The 26,179-nt window shown below is 38.6% G+C and overlaps 2 protein-coding genes across 2 annotated transcripts in view; one reads left to right on the top strand and one right to left on the bottom strand.

Annotated features, from left to right (window-relative positions):
* The window catches only part of LOC122145671 (pyruvate carboxylase, mitochondrial-like), a 188,882-nt gene that overhangs the window by 59,651 nt on the left and 103,052 nt on the right, over window positions 1-26,179 (bottom strand). The gene's annotated exons all lie outside the window — the stretch shown is intronic.
* On the top strand, window positions 485-25,465 carry LOC109095839 (leucine-rich repeat and fibronectin type-III domain-containing protein 4-like). The gene is made up of 4 exons (XM_042760831.1): window positions 485-995; window positions 1,965-2,693; window positions 12,266-14,018; window positions 20,565-25,465. The coding sequence occupies exons 3-4, from the start codon at window positions 12,289-12,291 to the stop codon at window positions 21,787-21,789; spliced, it is 2,955 nt and encodes a 984-aa protein (XP_042616765.1). The 5' UTR covers window positions 485-995; window positions 1,965-2,693; window positions 12,266-12,288; the 3' UTR covers window positions 21,790-25,465.

Here is a 26,179-nt window from a genome sequence, read left to right as displayed (position 1 = left end):
AACCGTCACACAAAACAGAAAAAAAAAAAAAAAATTACCTAATTTAGTATATTAAGGCGATTTCCCCACGGGGACCATTTTTTAACAGCCACATTCATTAAAACACAAAATTAACTCCAATAATAGCATAAATAATACATTATGTCTTCTATATGTCTTGTATAAACAATGTTAAACATTATAAGAGTGTTCTGGAGTGAAAATGTCTTATTAACAGCAGGAAGCGGTAAAGGCTATATCAATCCTCTCTGCGTTTGATGTACATCATTATTTCCTTCCTCTCCATATCACTCCCTTCCATTTATTTCTCCATACTTAGCTCTTCCTTCTGCTTCTATAACATCTCTTTGTCTATCACTCCCTCGCTACCTCGACCATCACACTCAGCCAATACTGCTGGAGGCTGTCCATCTCTCTCCCCCTCTCTCTCTCTCTCTCTCTCTCTCTCTCTTTCAGCCCCCTTCCTCACTCCCCGTATCAGTGCGTGTAGTCAACACTCGCTCCTTAGTCGCTTGCTGGCTCACGCAAACGTCTCAGCTGCTTGCAAAAGAAGAAGAAGAAAAAAAAAGAGTAGAAACCAGAGAAAAACTGAGCTATAGGAGAGAATTATGCAGGGGAACTGCTAAAAATATCTATCAGTACAGAAGATCTGTCATTTTTCCTCTCACGTTTGCTCTAATTTTTCTTTTTCCATTCTGCTGTACCCTGGATACCTGACCGGCAGGATTAAAAATGACTTAAATTTCAATCAACTGTGGCAGGAGAGAAAGAAAGAGGGATGAAAAAAGAGGAGTTAGTCCTCTGAAGAGATTCAGCAGCACACAGCTGGTGAGAACGAGGGAGTGTTAGACATAGAGAGAAATCAAGAGAGGGAGGGAAGAGGACCGGAGTCCGAAAGAGAGAGAGAAAGAGGGTCTTGTTTCGCTTTTGAGGAAGCCAGGAGTTGGATCGCCGTTTCTTGCTGGACTACTCGACTGGAAATGCTGGAAAAGCAGGTTTGTGGGGATGTGTTTGTGTGTGCATGTGTCATTTCAATGACAGATTTTAAAACAGATATTGAAAGTAAAGAGGAAAAAAGACATTTCTGATAAGGAATATAAAAAAAAAAGAAACGGATGACGAGACAGAGAGATGGTGCTTAGTTGAAAGCTTGCCAGTCTGTATGATGACATGCCTGACGCCATATAAGACAGCTGCTTAACTCCTCTCTCTCTCTCTGTCTCTCTCTCTCTCACACACACACACACACACACACACACACACACACACATTAACTAGTAGTAACTAGTAGAGGAGTCTTTTTTTAGAAGTGCAAAATGGAGAGATGACATCAGGGCTGGAAGGGGGACGTCCTGAGCTCTGTGATGGGGGTATGGGGGGTAAGGGGTCCTAATCACTTGACATAAGGGACAGTGGGCCCAATTAATGGTGGACGCATTTCAGGAGCAGCCCTCGATGACACCAGAAGCAGTATACGATAAAATATTATCTCTCCCCACTGGAATGAAAATCCCAAATGAGATCTTGTTAATATCTCAATCATTTCTTCTTGATGGCAGTTTACCTCCTGAGAAAGTCCCCAATAATCTAATATTCATATCAGAAGAGATTTCAAGAATGTCTTATTGAAACTGTGCTCAAATTTGGCAGGATACCAAGAGATCTAACATTTCAATATAATTTCACAGCAGAATCATATTATATATATTATTGCTCTATGTTCTTATCTGTGTTCAATCAAGTTGTCTCATTTGTTAATATATGTATTTCTACTCAGGAATTTTAGAAGAAACATCTGTGACAACAATAAACTAACTCATTTAACAAACAACAGTTCAATTATGTCTCATGTCTTCAGGGTTTCAGTTTCAGTATCTCTGTGTATGTGTAACAACAACAATTGAAATAAATATTTTCCCCTTTTTCTTTCTCCCTCTCATTCCATACTCATCCTCCCCATTCAGTCATCCCACCCTCCCATCGTCCTGTTTTTCTCTGCGCTTGGGACATTGTTTTGCCGTGAGGCATAAAGGCCTCAGAACTGGCAGCTCACTGGAATTCGACACTGAAAGACGAATGGGACAAACAACTAAAGAGGTGAATGCATGAAAACAACACTATGAGCAATTTGGAGGAGAACACAAACAAGATGCACATCTGGATTAAGGAATAAACAAACCGACAGCATGTGAGAGAGTGAGATGAGAAGGTGTTAAAAGGGAAAATGAGCACATGAACATGGGAGATGGATGAAAAGGAGCAGGAACAGAAGGTGAGAGGAAGATAAAAACAGCAGGATCCTGGAAAATAGAGGACAAAAACAGCTGGAAAGAGTCAAAATTGGAAGAATATGGTGAGAATCTTAAAATGCGTTTAGTGGAAATGTGAAATTGCTGGTAGGACCTAAGGCCAAAATGTTTCACAACAGGAACATTTTAACTAGGGAAGAGCATATCCCAGTGCATATCCCAGATACGAGTGGGATTGAGAGTCTGACTCAAGTTAAATCCTCATGTTTAAAGTGTGTGCATGGACACAGGATAAACACATAAGCACACACAGACATTCCTCTAATTTGACAAGGGATAAACACCTCAGTCTGGATTAAAACACACCCTAGAACCTTAAAGACATGCAGACAAACCTGGAAATGAGCAGCTAATTGACCTGGAATCAACACAGACAATAAAAAGGTAAATATTCTCACTCACACAAACACACATACATACTGTACTGACTAATGGACAAAGCAATTGCAGGATGCAGAGCATGAAAATCTGCACAGTCCTGTTCCACATCATTCACACACAGTGGAACATTTTATCTCTTAAAGATTACTCTTTCAGAACTCAGGAGACTTAATGGTGTTCCGAGTTTCATTTAAGTATTGATTTTGTCTCCGAAATAAAAATAAATGAGACTAATGGCTGGCATACAGGGCCTTTTCACAGTGAGCTGCCTATACAGACAGCCGCTTTATAAACACGCCCTCACATTTACCATTGTCTGGCGAATTTCCAGGAGCAAAATCTAGTCATTTTCATAGATGGAAGGATACTCACAATTCACAGCTAATTTCAGAGCTGAGTTTGAATGTAGTGTTTGTTATTGAATATCAACATTTCAATCAAGATAATATATCTCTTTCTTCATCGAATATAAGATTTACTGAAGTGACTGCAATGGATTATGGGATTTGAGCACAATGATGCATCTTAGAAGGCTGTGTAATTAGGTTGTCTACCTTTTAAAACAGTTTTTTTGTATAGCCATAGCAACACTGGCTTAACCAATGGCATGAGTTTGAGGCAGGGATATCTGTTTGCCAGACAGCAGAGATCTGGAAACATTATTATCAGTTTTAAACTTCACATTTAAAGAAATCTCATTTGTTATTTCCTTTCCTATGCTTCTCTTCCCATCTGAAAATATGCGTGGTGTGGTGTTTTGGAGTAATAACTAGATGTTGACCTTTTGTAGTCATTTAAACAGCTGTAAATTTGACGATGCCTGACTGGACACACATGAATGGGTCAGAGAACAACATTCTGCTGTAGACACGGTTATGATTGCACACAAACACCTCACTCCATCGAGTGAAAGATAGATGTGTATATTCAGTTATTTATGGAGCTCAAAGTATGTTGTGGGCCATTTATTGTTCCACTGCTTTTCCCACTTTCTCCTTCATATCCTTGTATAAACAAGCACATATCCAACAGCGGCTAATGCAGTGACATAACACAAGAGAGATTGATTTTGAAGTGCTATAAACGACAACACATGCATATACACACACAAAAACAGCTGAAGAGCTCTTGGGCTCTCTATCCAGAGTGCATGCTTCTCTATGCATATTCATGTGCATACATGAAGGACACTTTACATTGAACTACAGCCTTTATCTTTCTGCCTCTCACAAGCTGGTGTATTCTCTCTCTCTCTCTCTCTCTCTCTCTCTCTCTTTCAATTCAATTCAATTCAATTCAATTCAATTCAATTCAATTCAATTCAATTCAATTCAATTCGATATGTGCTTTATTGGCATGACAATTGTTACAATGTATTGCCAAAGCATAGTGTTTACATTGAATCTAGAACAGATGCAGCAAAAACATGCACGTATATACATTTAAAAAGTAGAACAAATCAACATTTTAGAATTCAATGAACCATTCAATGTGGTTTGTGTGTGTGTGTGTGTGTGTGTGTGTGTGGGCACTGAGCACTGATTTGTTGACTCCTCCCTCTTTTTGTGACAGGCATCAATGTATCTTCCTGCTAGTAAGATACTATCTATTTTTTCACCTAATAAATATTGAAGTTGTGTTCAATTTCAGTTTCACAAAAGTGTTGTGTTCTTTCTCTCTGTCATTAAGTGTGAGAGAGGTTGCTTTAAAAGTAGCATGCGTTCTTGTTGTAACCATGCCTACATCAATACCACCACATCATACTTTAAGGACCGCCCCAAACCCTCTTCAGTACTTTTTAATTTATTCATATTTTGTCTCCAAGTCTTTTTCTCTGAGTTATTGTTTCCTGTCCTTAATTTAAAGAAATATTTGGGTGTTACATACAACTAGATTTGACATTTTCCCACCTATTTATTTTATTATTTTGAACCTGTCTTAAGATAATTGTATTCTGGCTTCTCTTCCTAACTTGACAGTTTATCCTCAAAGGTGTAGACAGGTCATGCAGAAGAGAGAGGTGCTCACTGAGCATGTAACATTGTGCTAAACTCTACACTGTGAAACCCATCCCAGTATTTCACCAACCCTGCTTGGCAAAATAAATTCAGTGGCAGTGTATACTGGTGAGGGGCTGGTTCAGATGGTGAGCCAGCAGAGACATTCACCAGCAAATCCTAACTTGTGAAGCTGGTCAACTAAGATGGCTTTAATGGTTAATTTAGACATATATTATTTTATTTATTAAAGCGCTATGAATAGGGATGTCCCAATCAAATTTTTGTGTACCTGATTTGATCCGAGTTATTGAATGCTGAGTATATGCCAATACAGAGCCCTGTTCTGTTATTTGATTTTTTGTTTGCAGACTTCAAGAACATTATAGTTATTAAATTCAATCCAATGTATACAGAGCCAAACATAGAGTTTCTTGGGGCAGGGGCTCAAATGTAATAAAGGGGCATCTAGCCTTATGGAATTACTATATTTATAGGCATATTCTGTCAGTCAATCTGAAGCAAGATGCAACCCATAGCAATGCATTATGGCAACGATGTCTCATATAGTCTGACAGCCGATAAATTAAATGTTAAATAAATAACTTGTGATTTGTTACAAAAGTGTGCATCAAATCAAAGACAGAAGCTCAATGTGAGACGATCACTGGTTCTTGCACGTCACAAACGCACATTTGAACGTCTTTTCCTTTTAATGCCGGTTGGCACACCTACTTGAAGGTGCATTCTGCAACCTACTGCACAACACCTGCATGATAGTTTATGTAAAATAAAAGATCGGGCTTAGGATACCTGATACCGATCAGCAAAAATAAATTTAATCGGCCCCGATACAGATCCATGGTATCGGCTTAGGACCTCCCTAGTTATAAAATTAACTACATCTAAGACCGCATAAATTCAGTTTATTTAGCAAGACTGATCGAAGATAACATTCCAAATTGACAGCAATAAATATTATATTGAGTTAGGGCTTTTGTATGGGTGGGTCGAGAAAAACACCTGCACTGTGTGAAGCAGCCAACTGTCCAAATGAGGAAAACAGTTAAAAATATATAGCAAATGTCTTTATGGCATTATAAAAATGCTAAGTCCCCACCATGGCAGAAAAAAAACCCTGCCAGTAATATATATATAAGTATCATATTATACAGAATATCGAGCGCATTCCAGTACTTAAGGATCAGAGTTTATATTCTGCTGATTCGCTGCTCTGAGACGGTGGACTCAGAAACAGAAGAACAGGAAATGAAGAGAATAATGAGACTGACCTGTTCAAAAAGATTCACATAGAACGGCAGACACAGACGGACAGATACAGACAAATTGGATGGTAGGATGGAAAGAGGATGGATGACTGAATAAATAAAGAAATGGACAGGTGTATGAAGGCATGGTAGGATGGATAATTAGATACCTAGAAGGATCGATGCTGGGAGTCTGAGTGTGCCGTGCTCAAAGTGTCACTGCTGGGTCAGATAAATAAGACTCTTCTGAAATATTAATTCATCCTGTGGAGTCAAAAAGTCTCGGTTTTGATTTACTAAAAAATAAAAACAAACACCTTATTATTCTTTTATTATTAATAATACTTAATTATACATTATCATATATCTAGATATATTAACACCCTAGGAAACACAGAACACCCAAGCAATGCCTTAGCAACCACCCAGAACATCCGCAACTGCAATATAAATACCAATGCACTTTTCACTGCTGTTCCACCAGCTTTCCTCCTTCTCTCTCTCTCTCTCTCTCTCTCTCCCTATTTCTCTATGCCAAGTTCCCATTTCAGACGGTTGATGGATCACTGCTGTCAGGCTGTCATCTGCCTCCATATCAGCGTATGCGAGTGTGCATGTGTGTTTGGGTGTAAGAAATATTCTGTGAACACCTTCCGCATCTCTGCCTTTTCTCTTTACATCCTAATGACTTCATGACATTAAGTCACTTCGTCTACTGCTCACACATTCAGAAAGAGAGAGAGAAAGAACAGTGGAAAATGACTGAGATATGAGAGAGTAGACATACAATTGTGAGATGAGAACCAGGAAGATGAAAGCCATTTGTCAAAGAGTATGTGTGTGTATGTGCGTTTGATCATGTGCATGTGTGTATGTTGGAGATCATTTCCTATAAAAGCAGGAGACATCTGAGGATCATTGATTATCTTTGTTGCACAGATAATAAATCCCCCAGTTCAATTCACAGTAAGATATTTCATTAGAGGATAGAAGTCTTTAATACCACAGATCAGATGATATGAATGATATATGTGGGGCTACACCTTTCAATAGCTCATCTTTTATATCCACACTAAAGCATAATGCAGAATTAAACTTATTGTGCCTTATGCCACCTGCACACACACACACACGCACACACACGCACACGCACACACACACACACACACACACACACACACACACACACACACACACACACACACAGTCCTCTTCAGCCACTAAATTCACAGTGTTACTGGAAAAAATATATTTAACCCGAATTCTGAATTTGCAACTGAAATGAATGTGATGAGATAAAACAACTGGGTAATGTGAGATTTCACAAATAACTGTTGTTGATCAGCAATCAGTTGATCTGTTGTTGTTTAGCGTGATAAGTCACTGCTTGTGGATGCTGTAACTACATCATCTTTCCCCACTGACAACCACTGAATTAAAAAAAATATATATCTAGTTTTCTGATGGAAAAGATTATTATAATTTTTTTTTTCTCCATAAAAGTGGGCAGTGGGTTCATGATAGATAAGATTTTGGGATGGTGTGTATTGCCATCATCCAGTCAACTTGGTCATGATGTCATTTTCTACAGCACAAGGGTGATTATTCACCTTCCGGCTTCCTGCGCTAGCTAGGCTGCTGTCCTTGAATGCTAATGGTTAGCTCTCTCCAGGTATTATAGACTTTCTTATTTCAGCAATGCACTTCGCTTCTCTATCGCTTTTAAAAGCTGCTAGAGGCCACAATAATAAAGTCAGTGGGACCATAAAATAAAATGCAACAAAATGCTACTAGAGTTACAGACTAAACTGTTCCCAAATTAAACAATATTCAATTAAATCAGAATTCCATCTAAATTAAAATGCTGTTTTCATTGTTGTTTACTTAAATGTATGTGAAAAAAAAAAACAATAAAACATTTTTTTTTTTCTCCTTTGGCCTGTTCACTGGTTCTTTATAAAGGACTATTCATTGTAAAAGTGCTGCTTCAATTAGTCTTTCAGCCACTGTGTGTGTTTGTGTGTGTGACAGCTCTCTTCAGAGTCTTGTACGGTACAGAACGTAATTGATGCGATAATCATTAGCAAATGGTCATCCGCTTTGAGGCCACTGAAGCTGTGGAGACACTGACAACAGCAGCAAAACTCTGTGTCTGATTTAATATGAGGCAGCAAGGAAACAGGGAGAAAGGAGGGGTGCGTTGAGGACAGAATGTGTTGGCGAAAGAGGGCTGAGGGAGTTGCTAAGTGCAGAGAGATGTTCGGCGTGAGATACACACACACACACACACACACACACACACACACACACACACACACACACACACACACACACACATATAATGGACAGGGTTATTATGTTCTAAAGCCAGGCACTCGCAGTAGTTTTTCATTCAGTCTGAATCATGAATAACATTACGGATTACAAAAGGATTACCAGAATTTCTATTCTAATCTAATCTATGCCCTACCAACACACACAGGCACGCAAACCCAGTAGCACTAGAAGATAAAATTAGACCAAGACAAATTAGAATGTCCTGAACTTAGAAAAGAATATGAGTAAAGGACAAAGAGGGCCTGATAATATTGAGGAAGAGCTGCTATCTATCCTGGGCGGCCAGATCGATGGAGGAGAGAGACAAGATCTATTTCGGCTGGTCTGTTCTCAGGTAGCTAAAGACGGTGAGAATGGGAGATGGAGAGAGAGAGAGAGAGGGGAAGGGATACTTTAACTAATGTTGCATCACTTCTCAAGTTACCTCAAGGGCAGATGGGAAGAGTGGACACAGGTGATTAGCAGAACCCTGGGTAATAGAGGAAACTGAAAAAGAGGGGCGTGGAAAAGAAATAGGTAGGGAGTGAGAGGAGAAGAGAAGAGAAGAGAAGAGAAGAGAAGAGAAGAGAAGAGAAGAGAAGAGAAGAGAAGAGAAGAGAAGAGAAGAGAAGAGAAGGAAGGACACAGTAGGTCGAAGGAAGACCACACAGGAAAAGAAAAAAGGAAGAGAAAGAGACAGATGAAGCCAATATTTTTGCATAGCACTATAGAGTTTTTTCTGCTCGATCTCCCACAGACTTCTGGGAATGCAAAGATATAAGACATTAAAAGTCACGTTGGAAATTGCACTCAGTTGCACTTTCCTCTCCCTGCACCAACACATAATATGCATTTCTTATGAATATAGTTAATCACCGAGCATTGACAATCTCCATATGTCTTCATTGAATTCCATCGCTTAAATAGATAGTTAGACATTTTGAAGAACACTGGAGTCCAAACAACATTGAACTCCACTGACTAATGAAAGTATATTATATATTACAAAAAACACCTTTCTTTTATTATGTTCTGCAAATCACAGAAATTTGAACAGGTCTAAAAGGACATAAGGGTGAGAATGCTGACAATTTCCAGTTACTCATGACTTATCCCTTTAAAAAATTACCATGCCAACCATACTTATGGCCAAAATACCATAGTTACTTGTTGTCCTGTAGTGCTCCTGTAGCTCAAGTGGTAGAGCATTGCGTGGGGTTTGATTCCCCAGGAACACATGATAGGTAAAAATTGATAGCCTGAATGCACTGTAAGTCGCTTTGGATAAAAGCGTCTGCTAAATGCATAAATGTATTTTTTTATTTTGTCCACAACCATAAAGCTGTAAGAAGAATCTTAATGGTCTCTGTAAGAATCTTAGAGGATATGTTGTCCAGTCAATACATTAATCAATTTAATCATGGGGTTTAATCTGGCACTTCTTTATGGACATTATAAATGTTCATGATTCCTCCCATTTCTGTACTTTCAAGTGCAAAGTCAGAGGACTCATCTAATTTTGTTATATAATTAAAAAATAAGAATCTGTCACTATTTAATGAGTAATGTGCTGAAAAACAAGCTTAACTGAGTAAAGTCTGATTGTTCCCTGGTTATATTTATCTGCATTTTTCAGTATAATGACTTTGTCATAATTATTATCTTGTTGTTTTGAAATTTGCATAATTACTGTGCTGTATTGTTAATAATACCAAAGAGGGGTGAGCAAGCACAAAATCCAGTAATGACGTGCAAAGATCACTGTCACATATGTGAGTCTGACATGAGAAGTGCAGCGCTAGCGCTTCAATGAGTTAAATCTTTATTTTCTGTTCATTTATGTAAACCAGCTTTCCAATACTACATAAGAGAAGACAAAGTAGGACAAACTGATTTGCTAGAATAAATCAGACTGTCCAAATCTACATGGAAAAAATAATGTGAACACCTGGGAAATAGGCAATATTTCTTTATTAAGGTGTTTCACCACAATTTGCTTTTAATACAGCTTCCAACCTTTTAGAAAAGACTATTCAAAAGTTCATACAACTTTGGAAGAGTCTCCAGTTGAATGCCATCTATCAAAAAATAGCAAAAGATAATATTTAATTCAGGCGATTGAGCTGGCCATGGCAGATGTTGAAGTTCATCTTGGTGCTACATCTGTCTAGGTTTTATGATCATGACGGTATTTTTTCGCATTTTAGCATTGGTGGCTGTGATTAAAGTTTTTGAAATTACAGCTCTTTCATGGATGCTGGCTTCGTGAAGTGGTTGGTTTTTGTGAAAATGGTCTTCAAGAGGAATATTGCTGGCTTGCTTTCATTGCTGCAATTCTGTGTTGTTTGGACATTGCGTTGTTTCACTTTCAGGTTTCAAACACTTTTCTTCTTTGAAGATGAAGTCTTGCCATATTTAGTGTACTACATCATAATCATAAAGGCTATTGTTCTTCAAACACCAAACAACTGGGCTGTTAAGGTTAAAAAAAGCTCCTGCTGAATGGGGTTTCATGGTTTGTCCTTTTTGGAAGTCTGAAAAGTCATCCATTTCACAGACCAATTGTACTAAACACTGCTGAACATAACTTTTACTACACTGATAAACAAACTAGAGCAACATTTCTTTTTCACTGTAGCCTACGCAGATTATATTAACCCCTATTATAATAGTTGGTCACATAATTTTGTCCAACCTCTGTGGAGAGAAAGAGAACTGTTTAAAATGAATCAATTCACTAGAAATGAATTTTCAAGCACACATATGAGAAACTGTTTTGAATAAACCATCTCACTACAATAAATCTGTTTTAAACAGCATATAGAGAGAATGGACAGTTTAGTATGTTTTATTCCCTCTCCTCGCTTGGCAGTAAAGTTGGTTACAAAATACAATGTTGCATTAAAACCAGCTACTGTATGTAGAATTAGTTGAGCTACAGCACAAAGGTACCTTGTTTGAAAAGCTACAGTATTTTAACTCTCACACAAACAGTAAATGTATTTAAGTTAGTAGTGCCACTATTTTTAGTAGGCTATTTCCCAACACTGGCCATGAGGATGACTGAATGTTTGATTTGTGAGTCATGTCATCTGAGCTGTGGTCCACATTTTCACTCTACATGCAGATATGGAACATTTCATGCTGATTCTGATCGCTGTTTTCCTTGGCTTGTATCTGCCTGATTACATGCACTTAGTGCTAAGTGACAGTTAAAGAGCATTTGCTGAATGCGCTAATGCAGAACAAAAGTGTGATGTACATTCTCAAATAACTTAATACCTCTTTAGCTTCATCTCTAGGTTGAAACCCATATTTTAAAATGACAACTCAGTGCAAGGACAAATTGGCGCAAAAGATCAAATAACAGATATTATAGATTGTTCAGTCTCAAACCTGTAATTAGAATTTTATGTGATGTGGTGATTCTTTCTTTCTTTTTGTCCTCTTCCTTTGTGTTTACGCATGAGTTTATCTGTTAAATCAAGTACACTGCACAAAGTAGCAAAGTTTGCATTTGTAAAGATTTTTTTACTAGTTGACCACATCTTTACCATGTAGCTTCCACATCATTAAGAATAAAACAGTCTTGAACAGAGCTTGTCCATCAGTGCTGAGTGAAATGACTAGTGTTTTTGTGGCTCTCACTTCTCTTGAAGTGAAGCAAGCAGCTCTTCTTCCAAAGAAAACGGCCACACACTATGGTGGGAGTGTGAATTTACAAGCTTCAACTTCCAAAATGCACTAAAATAATTGTTATATGGTCTTTCCATGCTTTTTAGAGGTTCGTGGACGGCACAGTTTCCACCATTAGTGTTAATCAGTGTGGTCATAGTCTTTAATGTTGTAATTTTACATGCAGTTATGCACAGGGTGCCCAAGAATAGAAATTCCTGTGGAGAGCAACTGCATGAGCTCACCCACACACATCAGCACTACAAAGTTGACACTTGAAACAGGATGACTGATGTCTTTCTCTTTCTGCTTTTTCTAGGTCTGTGGATCACCCTATCTACCATGCAAGACTCCCCACCCCTTCAGCCATTCAGAAAACCACATCCGTCCCACATTTTATGCCATCCTCACAGGAACACACACTCCCCCTCATTGTCTTCTCATCCATCCATCCATCTGAAACTAAATATCCTCAAACCCTCTGAAGCATTTTGTCAACGCTTTCCTCCACTGTGGACAAAGTTCACCAGCAGAAACTCACCCCCAGACACATCCTCACCGACACTGCCACTGCAATTACTGCACTGGCTGGCACTAGTCACTTTTGCCTGCTTGCTGCCTGCTCTTTTCAGTCAGATTCCAGGAGCTGTAGCTGGCGAGACGTGGGGTGTGGTTGCAGCGTGCCCCTTCCATTGTGTCTGCAGGAATCTTTCAGAATCTCTAAGCACACTTTGTGCCGATAAAGGTCTTCTTTTTGTCCCGCCAAACATTGACCGCCGAACTGTTGAGCTTCGCCTTGCTGATAACTTCATTCGAGAGGTGGGAGGAGTTGACTTTGCCAACATGACGGGACTGGTGGATTTGACACTATCCCGGAATACCATCAGTCACATCCGGCCACTGGCATTTGCAGATCTCGAAAGTCTTCGTTCGTTGCACTTAGATGGCAACCGAATCTCAGAGCTGGGCCCACGAGACTTAGTAGGCATGGTAAACCTGCAGCATCTAATTCTCAACAATAACCAGCTCATCAATATCTCCTCCGAGGCCTTCGATGACTTTTTATTCACTCTAGAGGACTTGGATTTATCCTATAACAATCTGCGCAAGGCTCCCTGGGATGCCATTCAGAGTATGGCCAGTCTGCACACTTTGAACCTAGATCACAATCTCATTGACCAGATTGCTGAGGGGTCTTTTAGTGAGCTCTACAAATTAGCCCGATTGGACATGACCTCCAATCGGCTAAAGACTTTACCACCCGATCCATTGTTCGCTCGCTCCCAGACAGGGGTCATCAGCCCTACACCCTACAATGCCATAATCAACTTAAATTTCGGGGGTAACCCATTACACTGCAACTGTGAACTGCTTTGGTTGAGGAGGCTGATCCGCAGTGATGATATGGAAACATGTGCTACACCCCTTCATTTAGCGGGACGTTACTTCTGGTCTATCCCTGAGGAGGAATTTGCTTGTGAGCCTCCGCTAATTACCCGACATACACACAAACTCTGGGTTTTGGAGGGTCAAAGGGCAACACTCAAATGTCGTGCTATTGGTGATCCAGAGCCAGTGGTGCACTGGGTCTCACCAGATGACCGCATCATTGGCAATTCCAGTCGTACCACATCTTTCCGAAATGGCACTCTTGAGCTACATGTGACTATTGCTCGTGATGATGGTACGTACACTTGTATTGCTATCAATGCTGCAGGTGAGGCCACCTCACTTGTTGACCTGAAGGTTATTCCCCTCCCTCATCGTGGAAATGGAACGGTATTGTTAGCTCGTGACCCAGGATCATCAGACATCACCAGAGGGAAGACTTCCAGTGGGCAAAGCTCTGGTCTGGACACTAACAGTGACCCCCAGGAGGGACAGGAGGAGGGTCAGGCAGAGAGTGAGGATGTGGTTAGCGAAGGGATTGAGGAGCAGATGGTGGGAGTACAAGGAGTGACCTCCACCTCAGCACAAGTGAGATGGGATAAAGGTCAACTGATGGGAGCCAGCCTGGTGTGGATGTATCAAATACAGTATAACTGCACTGCTGATGAGACACTAATTTACAGGTGAGTAAGAGTGTAAACACTGAAACCATGAAGTCAGCTTTCAGAGTTAGTGTCAACTTCACATGATGTATTTACAAGGTGATTTCAGTTGAAGTATTAAAACAAATGGAATATATATTCTGTAGAAGTGAGTTTTGTGCACCATTTAAAACTGAGTTCAGAATGCCTTTTAAATTCTCATTTAATTTGTGAATTTGAATTAAAGATGGATTGTGGAATTTGAATTTAAGGAAGTAGAATTTAAATAAATAAAAACCCATATAACAATAACAACAACAACAACAGCAATAATAATAATAATAATAAAAAGAATATAGAAAACTAGATACTAAATTTCTCTAATTCAAATTCATGTGCGGTGTCCAGTTTAATTAAAATTTACACTGAATTGAAAGGAAGCCATTTTCTTCAGTTCTGAATTTTGCCTAACCCAGGCAGAAGTTTCATTCATATATATATATATATATACTGTACAGTTTATCCAAAAAATAAATTCTGTCATTAATTACTCACCCTCATGTTGTTCCAAACCCACAAGACATTCATTCATTTTCGGAACACAGATTAAGATATTTTTGATGAAATCTGAGAGCATTCTGACCCTGCATAGACAGCAACGCAACTACCACGTTCAAGGCCCAGAAGGTAGTTAGGACATCATGAACGTGCATCGGAGACTGAGATGGAAGAGAAGAAAATGTTTAATAAAGTAATTATTTATTAAGTAACTTGCAAGAAGTTCCAAATATCTTGTTATTGAAAATTAGCGTTTCAAGATCAAACATGAACTCCAAGGCTTCAACTACAACAACTGCAAAAACTGCCAGTGCTGTCTAGTGCTTTATTGGGTCACTGAGAATGATTCTCCATAAATTAGTTGTGTCATTGAGTTTAGTGAACCATTTTTCTGGAAATTAACCAGATTAACATATGTTGACTACATCTGGATTTCAAGAATACTTCACTGAAAGTGACATTAAAGTGATGGAATGGAACTTCAATAGGGCTCAAACAACAGGCTTTTAAATACGATCTACTGTCATATTACAGGCTAATTGTTCAGAAATCCACTTATGTGCATTCAGAGCCAGTTTATATAACCCATTTAATATGACATTTAACAGCACTGCAATAATGAATATGCCATGCTCTGATTCTTGTCAGCATGAATCATGATAATAATGAGCTCCATGTTGAACCTGAGGCAAAGGCAGTCCTACTGCTTTCTCTGCTTATCAGTGTCTGTGGCTCTAGCAGCAGCTTCAGCCTAGTCTTTGTCAGACATTTTCGGAGCATGTTCAATACATCTTGCACTTCTCTGAGACATTATCTATGGCAAGTGACATACGCCCTATTGCTGTCTGTCCTTCATTAAGGGGCCAAGAGGGAGTGAATATGTGTATGTGGTGTGGGAGAATTACAAGCTTCTGACACCACAGAGACTGAAACTGACAGGGGGCTGGTAAGTAGAGAGAGAGTTAGAAAGAGGGAATGGGAAATAAAAGAGAGGGGTGGGACAGAGATTGAGATAGAGAGCTTGACAGAGGGCTCAAGGGATAATGAAGTCTCAAATTAGCTTAAACTGCAATGCCAATAAGTATGTCACAACCTATCTTGCTGACGGCCACCACAACAACAGGAAGAGGAGCAGAGATTGAAAAATCGAGAATGAGAGAAATTGCAGGTAAAAGGAAAGCTTTTATCTGGCTTATGTTTGGTGTCTGGATGTATAGCTTTTTTCAAGAACAAGAAATAGCAGAAAAGGTGTCTCAGTGGATACACAGAGGATATGCAAAAAGAAAGAGGTAGATCCTGTAGAGGGAAGCAAGGGAGAAAAATACTGACATTAACTGGGTGAGAATGGGGAGGAAAGAGAGTGACAAGAAAAAGGCAGGGTTGAGTTTAGAGAATAAAAGCAGTCTGTTTATGAATATTAAGTTAGTGGAGACAAAAGATGAAAGTCTTTTCTGTTTCCTTCCCTTTCGTTCAGGCTCCATCCCTCCTCCTCCTCCCTCCCTCCCTCCCCCCCCCCCCCCCCCCCCCCCCCCCCCCCCCCCCCCCTCTCTCTCTCTATTATTAGAGTGTTCTAATAATTGCCTGTTTCTGTGTCACCAGTTTCACAAAACATTTCCCTGTCAGATTTTACTGCAGAATGGATGTGTATTGAGTGTGTATGTGTTAATGTGTGAGAAAGCAAAATCTGACTTTGTGCACTTCCATCTCACAAATTCAGAAACACAAATTAAAGCCACTAGAAGAAAAGGTCAATCTCAATCTTCTGAAACGTTGCCAAAAAAGTTGCTTATCAGTGAAAACCTCAACATCCACCCGTCTCTCCTTGAATTCATTAGATTTCATGAGAGATGTAACCATGTCTGATTCACATGGACAAGTATAGGCTATTTTGGGCCTTGGTTGTGCACGTAAATATAAACAAAAATATGCCAAAATGTTAGCATTTGCAAGTTTTCTCTTAAAAGCGGTCAATTATGTTGTAAGTGAACATGAACACTTGGGAAAGTAATTGATTGCTGGTCAGTATATTAAATCAGTGCATTCACTTTAAAAGTGGCAGCAGCCTAAAAACCCTGTTGCTACCTGTCATTTAATGTTAATCAAACTACAAAAGAAATCAAGAGAATCATTCACTGCTTTTCATTGAATAACTTTAGTAACTGTAATAAGACACAATGTATGGTTAATTACAGTGAAGACCATGCAGTGTTTTATTATTTTTTTTTTTTTTTTTTATTACTTTATTCAGTTTCTGTATAATATGAGTTCCCTGCTCATTCATGATGGGCTGCATGGATGGGAAGGGAGTTTTTTGACCAAAACAGAACCATACAACCAAAGATAAGTATGTTAAGTTTCAAACATTTTGATGATTATGGTCCTGACATAACTAAAGTAAGTGAATTAGCTAAAGGCTGAAAAGTGAAATTTGTGGTGTTTTCACAAGATTGCTGTAACAAAGTAAAAACGTTCATAGTCACGGGAAGAAGGAGGCGTATGGTTAATTACAATGAAGACCATGCAGTGTTTTATTAATATTTTTTTATTACTTTTTTATTATTCAGTTTCTGTATAATAGGGTTTTATTTTTAGTAGACTAAATTGTTTAATTTGTATCTTTTTTTCTATTTTATTTGTCCTACTGTTTGTAATTTTCTTCTTTTCATTGTATTGCTGACTGTTTTTAACTCACTGTTGTTTGGTGACAGTGTAACTGCTCTGAAATAAGTTTGGATTTGCTTAAAGTTTTGCTTAGGCCTCCAGAAGTCTAGAACTCGGCAGTGGTCTGATTCGTGAATGGATTGTAATTTTTTTAGTGAATCAGTTATTCATTTTCAGAAATTCAGTCAAAGATTTGGTCACAATGGGTAACAGAATAAAAGTGAATAACACTATTTGTTGAATAATGATGTACACAACTGTCTCTTATAATCTTTTTTTTCTTCCCAGAATTCTTTGATGAATAAATTTTAAAACAGCAGCATTTATTTGAAATATAAATCTTTTGTATTATTGTCTTTACTTTCACTTTTGACCAATTTAATGTTTCCTTCATGAATAAAAGCATTGATTTCTTAAAAAAAAAAAAAAAAAAACTTACAGACCTCCAAACTTTTGAACAGTAGTGTGCATTCTAGTATGTTCCTCACACAACACTATAATTAAAAAGACAACAAATTAACCTATTTTATAATTATATAGTCTATTTTAGTTTTATAGTCTGCTTGTTATTTTGGAGGTCAGCAGCCCCACCCATTCTTTTTAATAATATGGAACAGAGTGGCCAATTTATTATTCAAAAATTAACCTTCTGCGTTGTAACAAGGAAAGAAAGTCAAACATGTCTGTAACAACATTAAGGTGAATAAGTGATGACAAAATGTTTACTTTTTGGGTAAACTATCCTTTTAATGTGGATAGCATAACTGAGATAATTTGGTTTTGTGGGAATTCAGTGAGAAAAACTTCTTGGCTGAGCTGAGTTTGAGACACGATCAAGCTTTACAACATTTATGGTCAAAAATATAAAAAAAAAAAGGAAAGAAAACAGACATTATACAGACACTCATAAACACACTAAGAATGCTGAAGGTCACATCCACTTTGTACTGGACACGAGCCAATACTGATCTGCCCTGTCAATATGTGCAACTAGCTTTCAATGCAGTTAGCACTAATTTGTTACCCAGAGACCTGTCATTTCCCTGCCATGTATACTTGTATTTCTTTATCCTTTTTCCATTGGACATCTAATTAGCCATTATGGTATCTTTTTCCCCTTGTTTTACATCTGTGGATCCAGTTTCACAAATAGTACAAATTCAACTGACATGTCAAATTAATGCACCAATGCTATCAATATTGCTCTGTCATTCACACTTAGAGCACTTACTCACCTGGATAAAAAAGGAATCCACCAACAGACATGCTATATCTAGTTCTCCTACGTGGTTTCCATGGTAATGCCTGTTTTGGCTTTATGTCCTGGTCGAGAGATGTTTACCTACTAGCGCATGGTCAGTCACTTCTAAAATATGTCAGCTCCAGTATACTGCATTGGATACAGCTACGGAGACATTGTTTCATGTTTATTTTAATAGTATATCTCTTCCTGTGCCTGGAAACAACACTACAAGAGCAATGCAGAGCTACACAGAGTCTAGAAATACAAAGCTAGAAGAGGGCAGACAGAATGACCTTGAGCTGTAACTTATAATTTACAGCACAGCCGGGCTTAATAGATTCCGACCCCAATGACAGAGCAGTTCAGGCAGACAGAGTGTGTTTGTGTGTGTGTGTTCGACAGAGAGAGAAAGAGTGGGAGAGAGTCTTTTTTAATCTTATTGATTTATTAAACAAATTACGCTTGTGCATTTATACCGGAAAACAAATGTTAGATTCTCCAGTCTTTTATCAACTTCAAATATTTCTATCATATATCCCAGTTTAATGTGCATGGAAAGAATATGCCAGATAAAGTGTATAGCGTTAGTTCTGGCAGCTCACGTGAGTCAAGCTTGCATTGGCTGACTCTCAGCTGATCCACATCTACCTATAGGAATATGACGCCTATCATGGCATTTCTATATATGGTCTATTCAGGATTATTCAGCAGTTTTATCACTTGCTCAGGAGCAAATTACCCTCCTCCATCCCCAACTCCTCCTTTCGCCACACTCAGAACTTGGCTTTCTGATTTTCCTCATTGAATTAGACTCCTTTTTATATTGAATAATGTTGTTACACTTAAATATCATTAAGAACATTAATGATATCTGCTTTGTTCTGTTCTGTTTACCCTGGGGGGTTATTGCTGCACTCCCTGCTCATTCATGACAGGCTGCATAGATGGGGAGTTTTTTGACCAAAACAGAACCATATCACCAAATCCAAACTGTATGTTAATCAAGTGTCAAACATTTTGATGATTATGGTTCTGACATAACTAAAGTAAGTGAATTAGTTAAAAGTTGAAAAGTGAAATTTGTGCTGTTTTCACAAGATTGCTATCAACCAAGGGAGTCAGTTTGAGGCATCTCTACCACTTTCACCAAACACATGGGGGTATGTTTAGGAAACCTGTTTAAAAATTACTGTTATTTTATAATTATATATACAGCCACAAGACCTCCACATACTGTTTGTATGATTTCAACATTCATATATATACATGTCACATTTATAAGCCAGTAATGGATGCATCATGTGTGTAAAAAACAAAAACAAAACAAAAACAAAAAATCCAAGATATAATTAATGATTAATTCATATTACATTTGGGGGACCTTCACCACAATTTAAAACATGAACTTACCTTAGCTCGGCATAAAAAGTTCAAATTGGATTTTCAAATAATAAGCTTCTCAAATAGTAATTTAAAGAATTTATTTGCTATTTTTTATAATAATAAAGAATTAGAACTGCTAAATAATAAGAAATTATATAATAATAGGATAAATTGGACAAAAGAGGAAAAAAATAAGAAAAAAAATATTCTTTGAGAACACTCTGGGACATAACTGAAAAATTAAGGCAGTAAGAATGTCCACTGCCATATCATGTGTTTGTCTGCAGTTAATATTCCATGTGCAAGGTGTCCTTTCATTTTTAGATGAGACATAATTAAACCCATCAGGACCAGTGGACGGCAGGCATTAGCTGATGCTTTTCTTCCAAGAGAGAAAAAAAAATGTCTGTGTGTGGGAGTATAAGGGGGTTTTAATAATGTGACTGAAACAGTATTGTCATGTGTCAAGGTCTTGATCCGAGCCTGCAATTATATGTCAATATTAGAAGTATTGTTTGGGAAGGCCTTAATTTGCATAGTGTTATGGCAGAACAGCCCAGTACATTTCCATTACATTATTTAGTGTAGGATTTTTTTTTGCTATGAACAAGGGAATAGAGGGACACAAGTCTAATCAAAATGCTGTAATGGAATGGGATCATTGTAATGGAATGGGGAGATCGCTACAGGTTACTAACCATCCGCTCTCTCTCCCACTCTATCCCCCTCCCCTCCTCTTTTAGGATTCTGCCCCCCACAAGTGACAGCTTTCTACTGAAAAACCTGGTCTCTGGCTCAGACTACAATTTGTGCGTGCTAGCTATTTTTGATGACACAGTCACTTCCATGGCCGCCACAAAGGTCCTTGGTTGCACCCAGTTTAGCACCAAGGACAATTACCCAGACTGCCGTTCACTTCAAGCCCACTTCCTTGGCGGGACTCTAACAATTCTGGTTGGTGGAGTTGTTGTAGTAACACTGTTGGTGTTTACCGTGGCACTGATGGTACGTCACCGTGTGTGCAGTAACCATGACAATCATCATGAAATTGGTGAGGAGGTGGGTTGCTCAGGAACAGACTCCCCGCCTCTTCCTGCCAAGGGAGCCGATGTCTTTTCTCAGAGTAATGGAAATGGGAATGTGATGATGGTGGTGCTGCCCAATGTGCTTGTTCAAAAACGAAAAGTTGCAGAGAGAGGGTTGGGGTCACCCCCCAAACCAACTTCCAAAGTGAAACCAAAAACCCTCCCAAAGCCCAAGGTGAATCTGGAACAGTTCAGGGCAGGACTTGAAGTGGAGATGCGGTCTGTCAGGCCTCTTCCTCCATACATGCTGGAGAAAGAGCAAATGTCTTTGTATTATACCCCCAGTAATCATTCCCCCTCCACACTGCCACGGCCATCACATCAATTAGGAGCGAAACTGCTCAAACTGCACCCTACAAATATGGATACAAATAAACGGGCAAGTTTAAGCTTGGCTCCGCCCCCTACGTACAGTCGTGACAGGCGGTTCAGCACAGGAGGGAGCATTGTAGTCCGTCGGGGAGGGCCAGAGAGCCAGTGGAATTCCTCACTGGCCTATCAGAGCCCTGTGTTGTCCCGCGAGAGTCCTCCTCACAGCGCCCTGCGCTACAAGAGAAGCTCATCATTTGATATGGGTGAAATTGCCACAACAGCCTGCTATAGTTATGCCAAGAGACTCAGTGTTATCTGGACCAAACGGAGCCAGTCGTTACATGGCATGCTTGTCCAGTGCACTTCAGCAACAAGCACCTCAACAACCAGCAGCGGCAGCGAAGATTTCCACATGCAGCATGCACGCGGGCACATCCGTGCCTACAATGCCACCAACTCAAATTCCAACCCTCCGAAAGTGGAGGTTACAACAAATTCAAAGAACCAGTGGCTGAAGGATAAAGAAAAGGACAAAGAAAAGGAAGAAGAACTTGAGGAGAGTGTGGTGTAGGTAAAGATAAAAAAGATAAATGAAGAGACAGGCTGTTAGGACCAAAAAAGATGGATGCAGAAGGATTCAAAGAGAAACCGGTTTAAAGGAAAGCTGAAAATGTGGTAAAGTTACTGTATAAGACTGTATAACAAAAAAACTCAACAAAAACAAACATAAGCTGGTTTGGTGACCTTAGCTTTTCTCTGGTTTGGTAATGGTGATCTGGTTTGCTGGTTTTAGATGGGTTTGGGGTACTTGCCAGTCGGACAGCCTGTGACACCAGCAAAACCAGCTGAAGACCAGCTTGATTAGGCTGAGAGACCAGATTTGTCAGATTTGTCTTTTGCTAGATTTGTCATAGGATGGTTTTAGACTGACTTTTCAGAAGGAAAGTTGTTGAAGATCTCATATAATATTGATGAATCATTCCAGAAGGTACAAAAAACGGCAGCATTGGTTTAGGCAGCAGATATAAAAGTCAAGACTTCTAAAAAACATACAAAAAGTCTGTTTTTTCAGTGAATTTTGGAGAACCACAAACTAAATTTCATTTTAAAACGCAGTCAATGTAAACAAAAAAGCACATCACTAAATAAAAGCAGGCCGACAGAAACAGTGATTACAGTACTAACTCATGTGGACCTTGGGGAAATATGATGGTTCATTTTACTGTGGCCACGTGCATTGCAGGGAAAAGGCCAGCAAGTGGACATGCCGACTCATGCACAATCGATTGGAGGAGATCAATTGATAACCGCAACAGTGGTATTACAGCAAATGTGGAATGCAGAGGATGCAAACTGCAAGGAAAGTGAAAGTGTACAAACTGAACAATGGTGGCATGATTTGGAACACTTTTAAAACATGAATGGGCATTGACTGACAATTGATATTTTGAGCGTGTATGTGTGTATGTGTTTGTAAGTGTGTAGGTGAGTGGGTGGATTAATGCACATACACAAAAAAAAGAATCAAAAATAATTTTATGACACCACTGGATCTACTGTATCATGTGACCACCACTATCCAGTACAGGATATGTGTTCTGTGACAATTATGTCGGACGCTGGACTATTATAGAAGGAAAAAATTCATTTTAAAAAATGCCATTCCAAAACCACAGAATCAACGAATAAATTCTGTTTTAAAATATGCTTTGTTTGGAGAAATGGAAGAAAAGGACACTAATGAGTTGTTTTGCCAGAAATTTTTCTTTTTATTTTTCATGAAATATACTAGCAGTGAAAAACAAAGTTAAGTTTTTTTTTTTTTTTTTTTGGCGTAAACAACTGAGTATAGAAATAAAGATTGAAATAAGGGAACCACCTATATTAATAACCATTTTAATATCTGGGTGTTACTGTATCTTATTTTGCCAAAGTAAACATTGTTGCCTTGATTTTATATCCTTAAAGGAATAATCAGAGGTCATTACAAGTTAAGCTTAATCGACTGCACACATGACATTATGTTGATTACCACAAAAAAACTCAATTTCAGCTCATCAAAAACAAATCTGTGAAGCACTTTCAATGGAAATGAATGGTGCAAACTGTAAATGTTATATTGTTGCAGTATGTAAACAATATGTGTCTAAACATAATTTCAGTGTGCAAAAGTTACACTACCATTCAAATGTTTTTAGTCAGTTATTTATTTATTTAGTTTTGTTTTAATTCAGCAAGGTTTCAATAAATTGATCAAAAGTGACAGTAAATTCAGCTTTGCCATTACAGGATATTAAAACAGAAAATTAGATATATTTTATGGTAATCGGAATTATGCCATAAATGCTGTAGACTGAGCTTACCTTGTATTGAACCCAGAAGCTTCATTTAAAAATAAAAAAGGGACAGAATACAGCACTGTTAAGATTTTTAATTTAAGGTAAGGTAAGGTTACTTTTTAAGTAAGATACGTTTTTTCCCCTTGTTTTGCTGCCATAAAAAGAGGGCAGGAGACTTGTTTGCTTAATTACTCTCCCTCTTTTCCATTGTTATGTCCTGTCTATCTGCAGTTTGGGAAAGTTGCTGAGGAAGGGCAGAATGTGAGGCTGAGATAAAGACAGGGAAAGAGACAGATTGAGGGAAAGAGATAGGACTGACGGCACTGTCTGAAAGAGTGCTGATGCGGGACACACAGAGAGAGGAAGAGCTAAAGTGAGTGAGCACAATGGACAGAGCTGGAGAAAAAGAGAGAGGACATTGTGTCTGTAATGTGCACATTAGCAGTATTTTTGTTATGTGAGTACTTTGCCAGAATTTATCTCATTGCCAATAAACCCCATTTAAGAATAGCTTAGGTGAAAGGAGGGGGAGAAGATGAGTTGAGCTGTGTATGTGTGTGTGTGTGCATGGATGGATGTATGATTGCACAGATACTGTGTACATCTCTGCCTTCTGTATTTACCCACAGCAGCAGACAGGCTTACAGAAGGTTCTGTACAGGTTTGTAGTGACATAATGTTGAATAAATTATGACTTTTCATTTTTGGGAGAACTAACCCAATAAATGCCTTTCTTTTGACCTAATTTTACACAGAAAAACAACAGCAACAACAACAACAACAACAACAACAACAACAACAACAACAACAACAACAGAGTGAATGGCCATAACCCCAGTGATCTGTGTTACATAATCAGATCCCAGTGGTCCATATCATTTGAGAAGATTAAAGTTGGCTCAGTGCATATTGTGGCCATGCATGACAGTCTATTTGTCTGAAAGAGATGGGCCAAAAAGAGATGAGAAAATGTGCTATTTCTCACCCAGTTCCAGTGTGTGGGTGTGTGTGTGTGTGTGTGTGTGTGTGTGTGTGTGTGTGTGATGTAGCCTAAAATAAAGGACATCCAGCTCTACTTTACCTGCCTGCAGCAAATTCTGGCCCAATTTGACTAATTAAAACCAGTTTGATTGATGTATTCACACATACACAGTTTGTTCTTACAATGTTTCTGCACTCAGCCAAATCACACAGATAAACTGGTTCATCTCTAATAGGGTGGCTACAGAATGGCCAAGAATGAACTTGTCATCCAGGGCAGTCTAATAAGGGAAACATAACTATAGCGATTTATAGCCTTGCACCACCAAAACGTCACTCTGGTGACACTTCCACCTAATTTCAGATGATTCCTTTAGGCCTCTGAATATCACATGTTTGAGTGAATCAAAACACGAAAGCCAAACCCCAACCTCACCAGCCTGTCAAGCACTTAGTAGGGCAACTTTTGCCAATGTGCAGATAATCTTAGTTGCATCACTGTCTGAATTACATACCCAGGGCAAAATAGGCAGATATAATCAAGATTTAATCAAGAAGGACAAAAACAGCATTATGTACTAAAAACAGTCTGTATGACTTGTGCACTTTATTCCAAGTCATCAAAAGCCAAGTGGATGCCAAGTTTGAGTGACAGACCAAGCCATTTTTGTTTAATTGTAAGGAAAAAGCAGATTGATCTCCTTTTGTGAAGACAGAAATCACGAGTTTGAAACATCATAAACATCATAAGAGTAATATGCCATTTTAATTTTGGGGTGAACAAGTCTGTAAAAAATGATGTACTGTATATCAGTGACAATGCAACTGATAATGGCACAAGGGTTACATATTGATCAGTATGGATATATGTTGCTAGAATGATGTTGGAAAGATTTTCTTCTGTTTGAAGAATTTCAAAGATCGCGCCCATCCACCATTTTCTTCCATACTTAGTATAATGCACAATTATTGTGGCATGAAACGCTGTGAGAAAGACAATGACCACTCATTCAAACAGTATTTACAACTTCATCTCATTATGTGAATGTTTCTTGTCTTCAACAAAGCACTGGATTTGCTAGAGCCATAATTAGATTTGGCCATTTGCAGTACCACATTCACGATATTGCTAAATGGATTCTAGGCTAATTAAAACCTCTCAGTTGACTAGACTTCAAGGCTAAATGCAGTTAACTTTGATTACCTAATTGGTACGCAAAATGTTCTGCAATATTAGCTAATATCAGCTGTATGTGTTCTTGCTAACTTCAAATATACTACCAGCTTTTTTTCTGGGAAAGTGCCAGCCGCACGAGCCAATGAATTAGTCCAGAACAACTTGTTGGCATGGTAACAAGTAATGCCACCTGGCGTTGGCAGCCAGTTGGAGCTGTTGACTGTCAGAATGACAAAGATATTTGTTTGCAGTGATTTATAAGGACTTGCCACAGCTCAAAACGAAAACAAATCCATAGGTCATTCTGATAGCAACATTAAAAGGTAGAACACAAATTTGTACACGATGAAGGTTCACCATATCAAAAAGCCCAGATAACATCAGAGGAGTACAGGGATTTGCTTATATTCCTCTAGATTTTTTTTTTTTTTTTTTTTACTGAGCTCAACAAAAAGGATTTTTGT

Source organism: Cyprinus carpio, chromosome A7 (assembly GCF_018340385.1).
Source record: "Cyprinus carpio isolate SPL01 chromosome A7, ASM1834038v1, whole genome shotgun sequence".
NCBI lineage: Eukaryota > Metazoa > Chordata > Actinopteri > Cypriniformes > Cyprinidae > Cyprinus > Cyprinus carpio.
Note: the sequence above shows the minus strand (reverse complement) of the source record. Positions and strands in the feature narration are given on the sequence as shown.

What these genes read in the sequence shown, in the direction of transcription:
- LOC109095839 (XM_042760831.1), top strand. Translation starts at nt 12,289, where the DNA reads ATGCAAGACTCCCCACCCCTTCAGCCATTCAGAAAACCACATCCGTCC. An exon ending in GATGAGACACTAATTTACAG is followed by an intron (nt 14,019 to 20,564) that starts GTGAGTAAGAGT and finishes CTCCTCTTTTAG; the next exon opens with GATTCTGCCCCCCACAAGTG.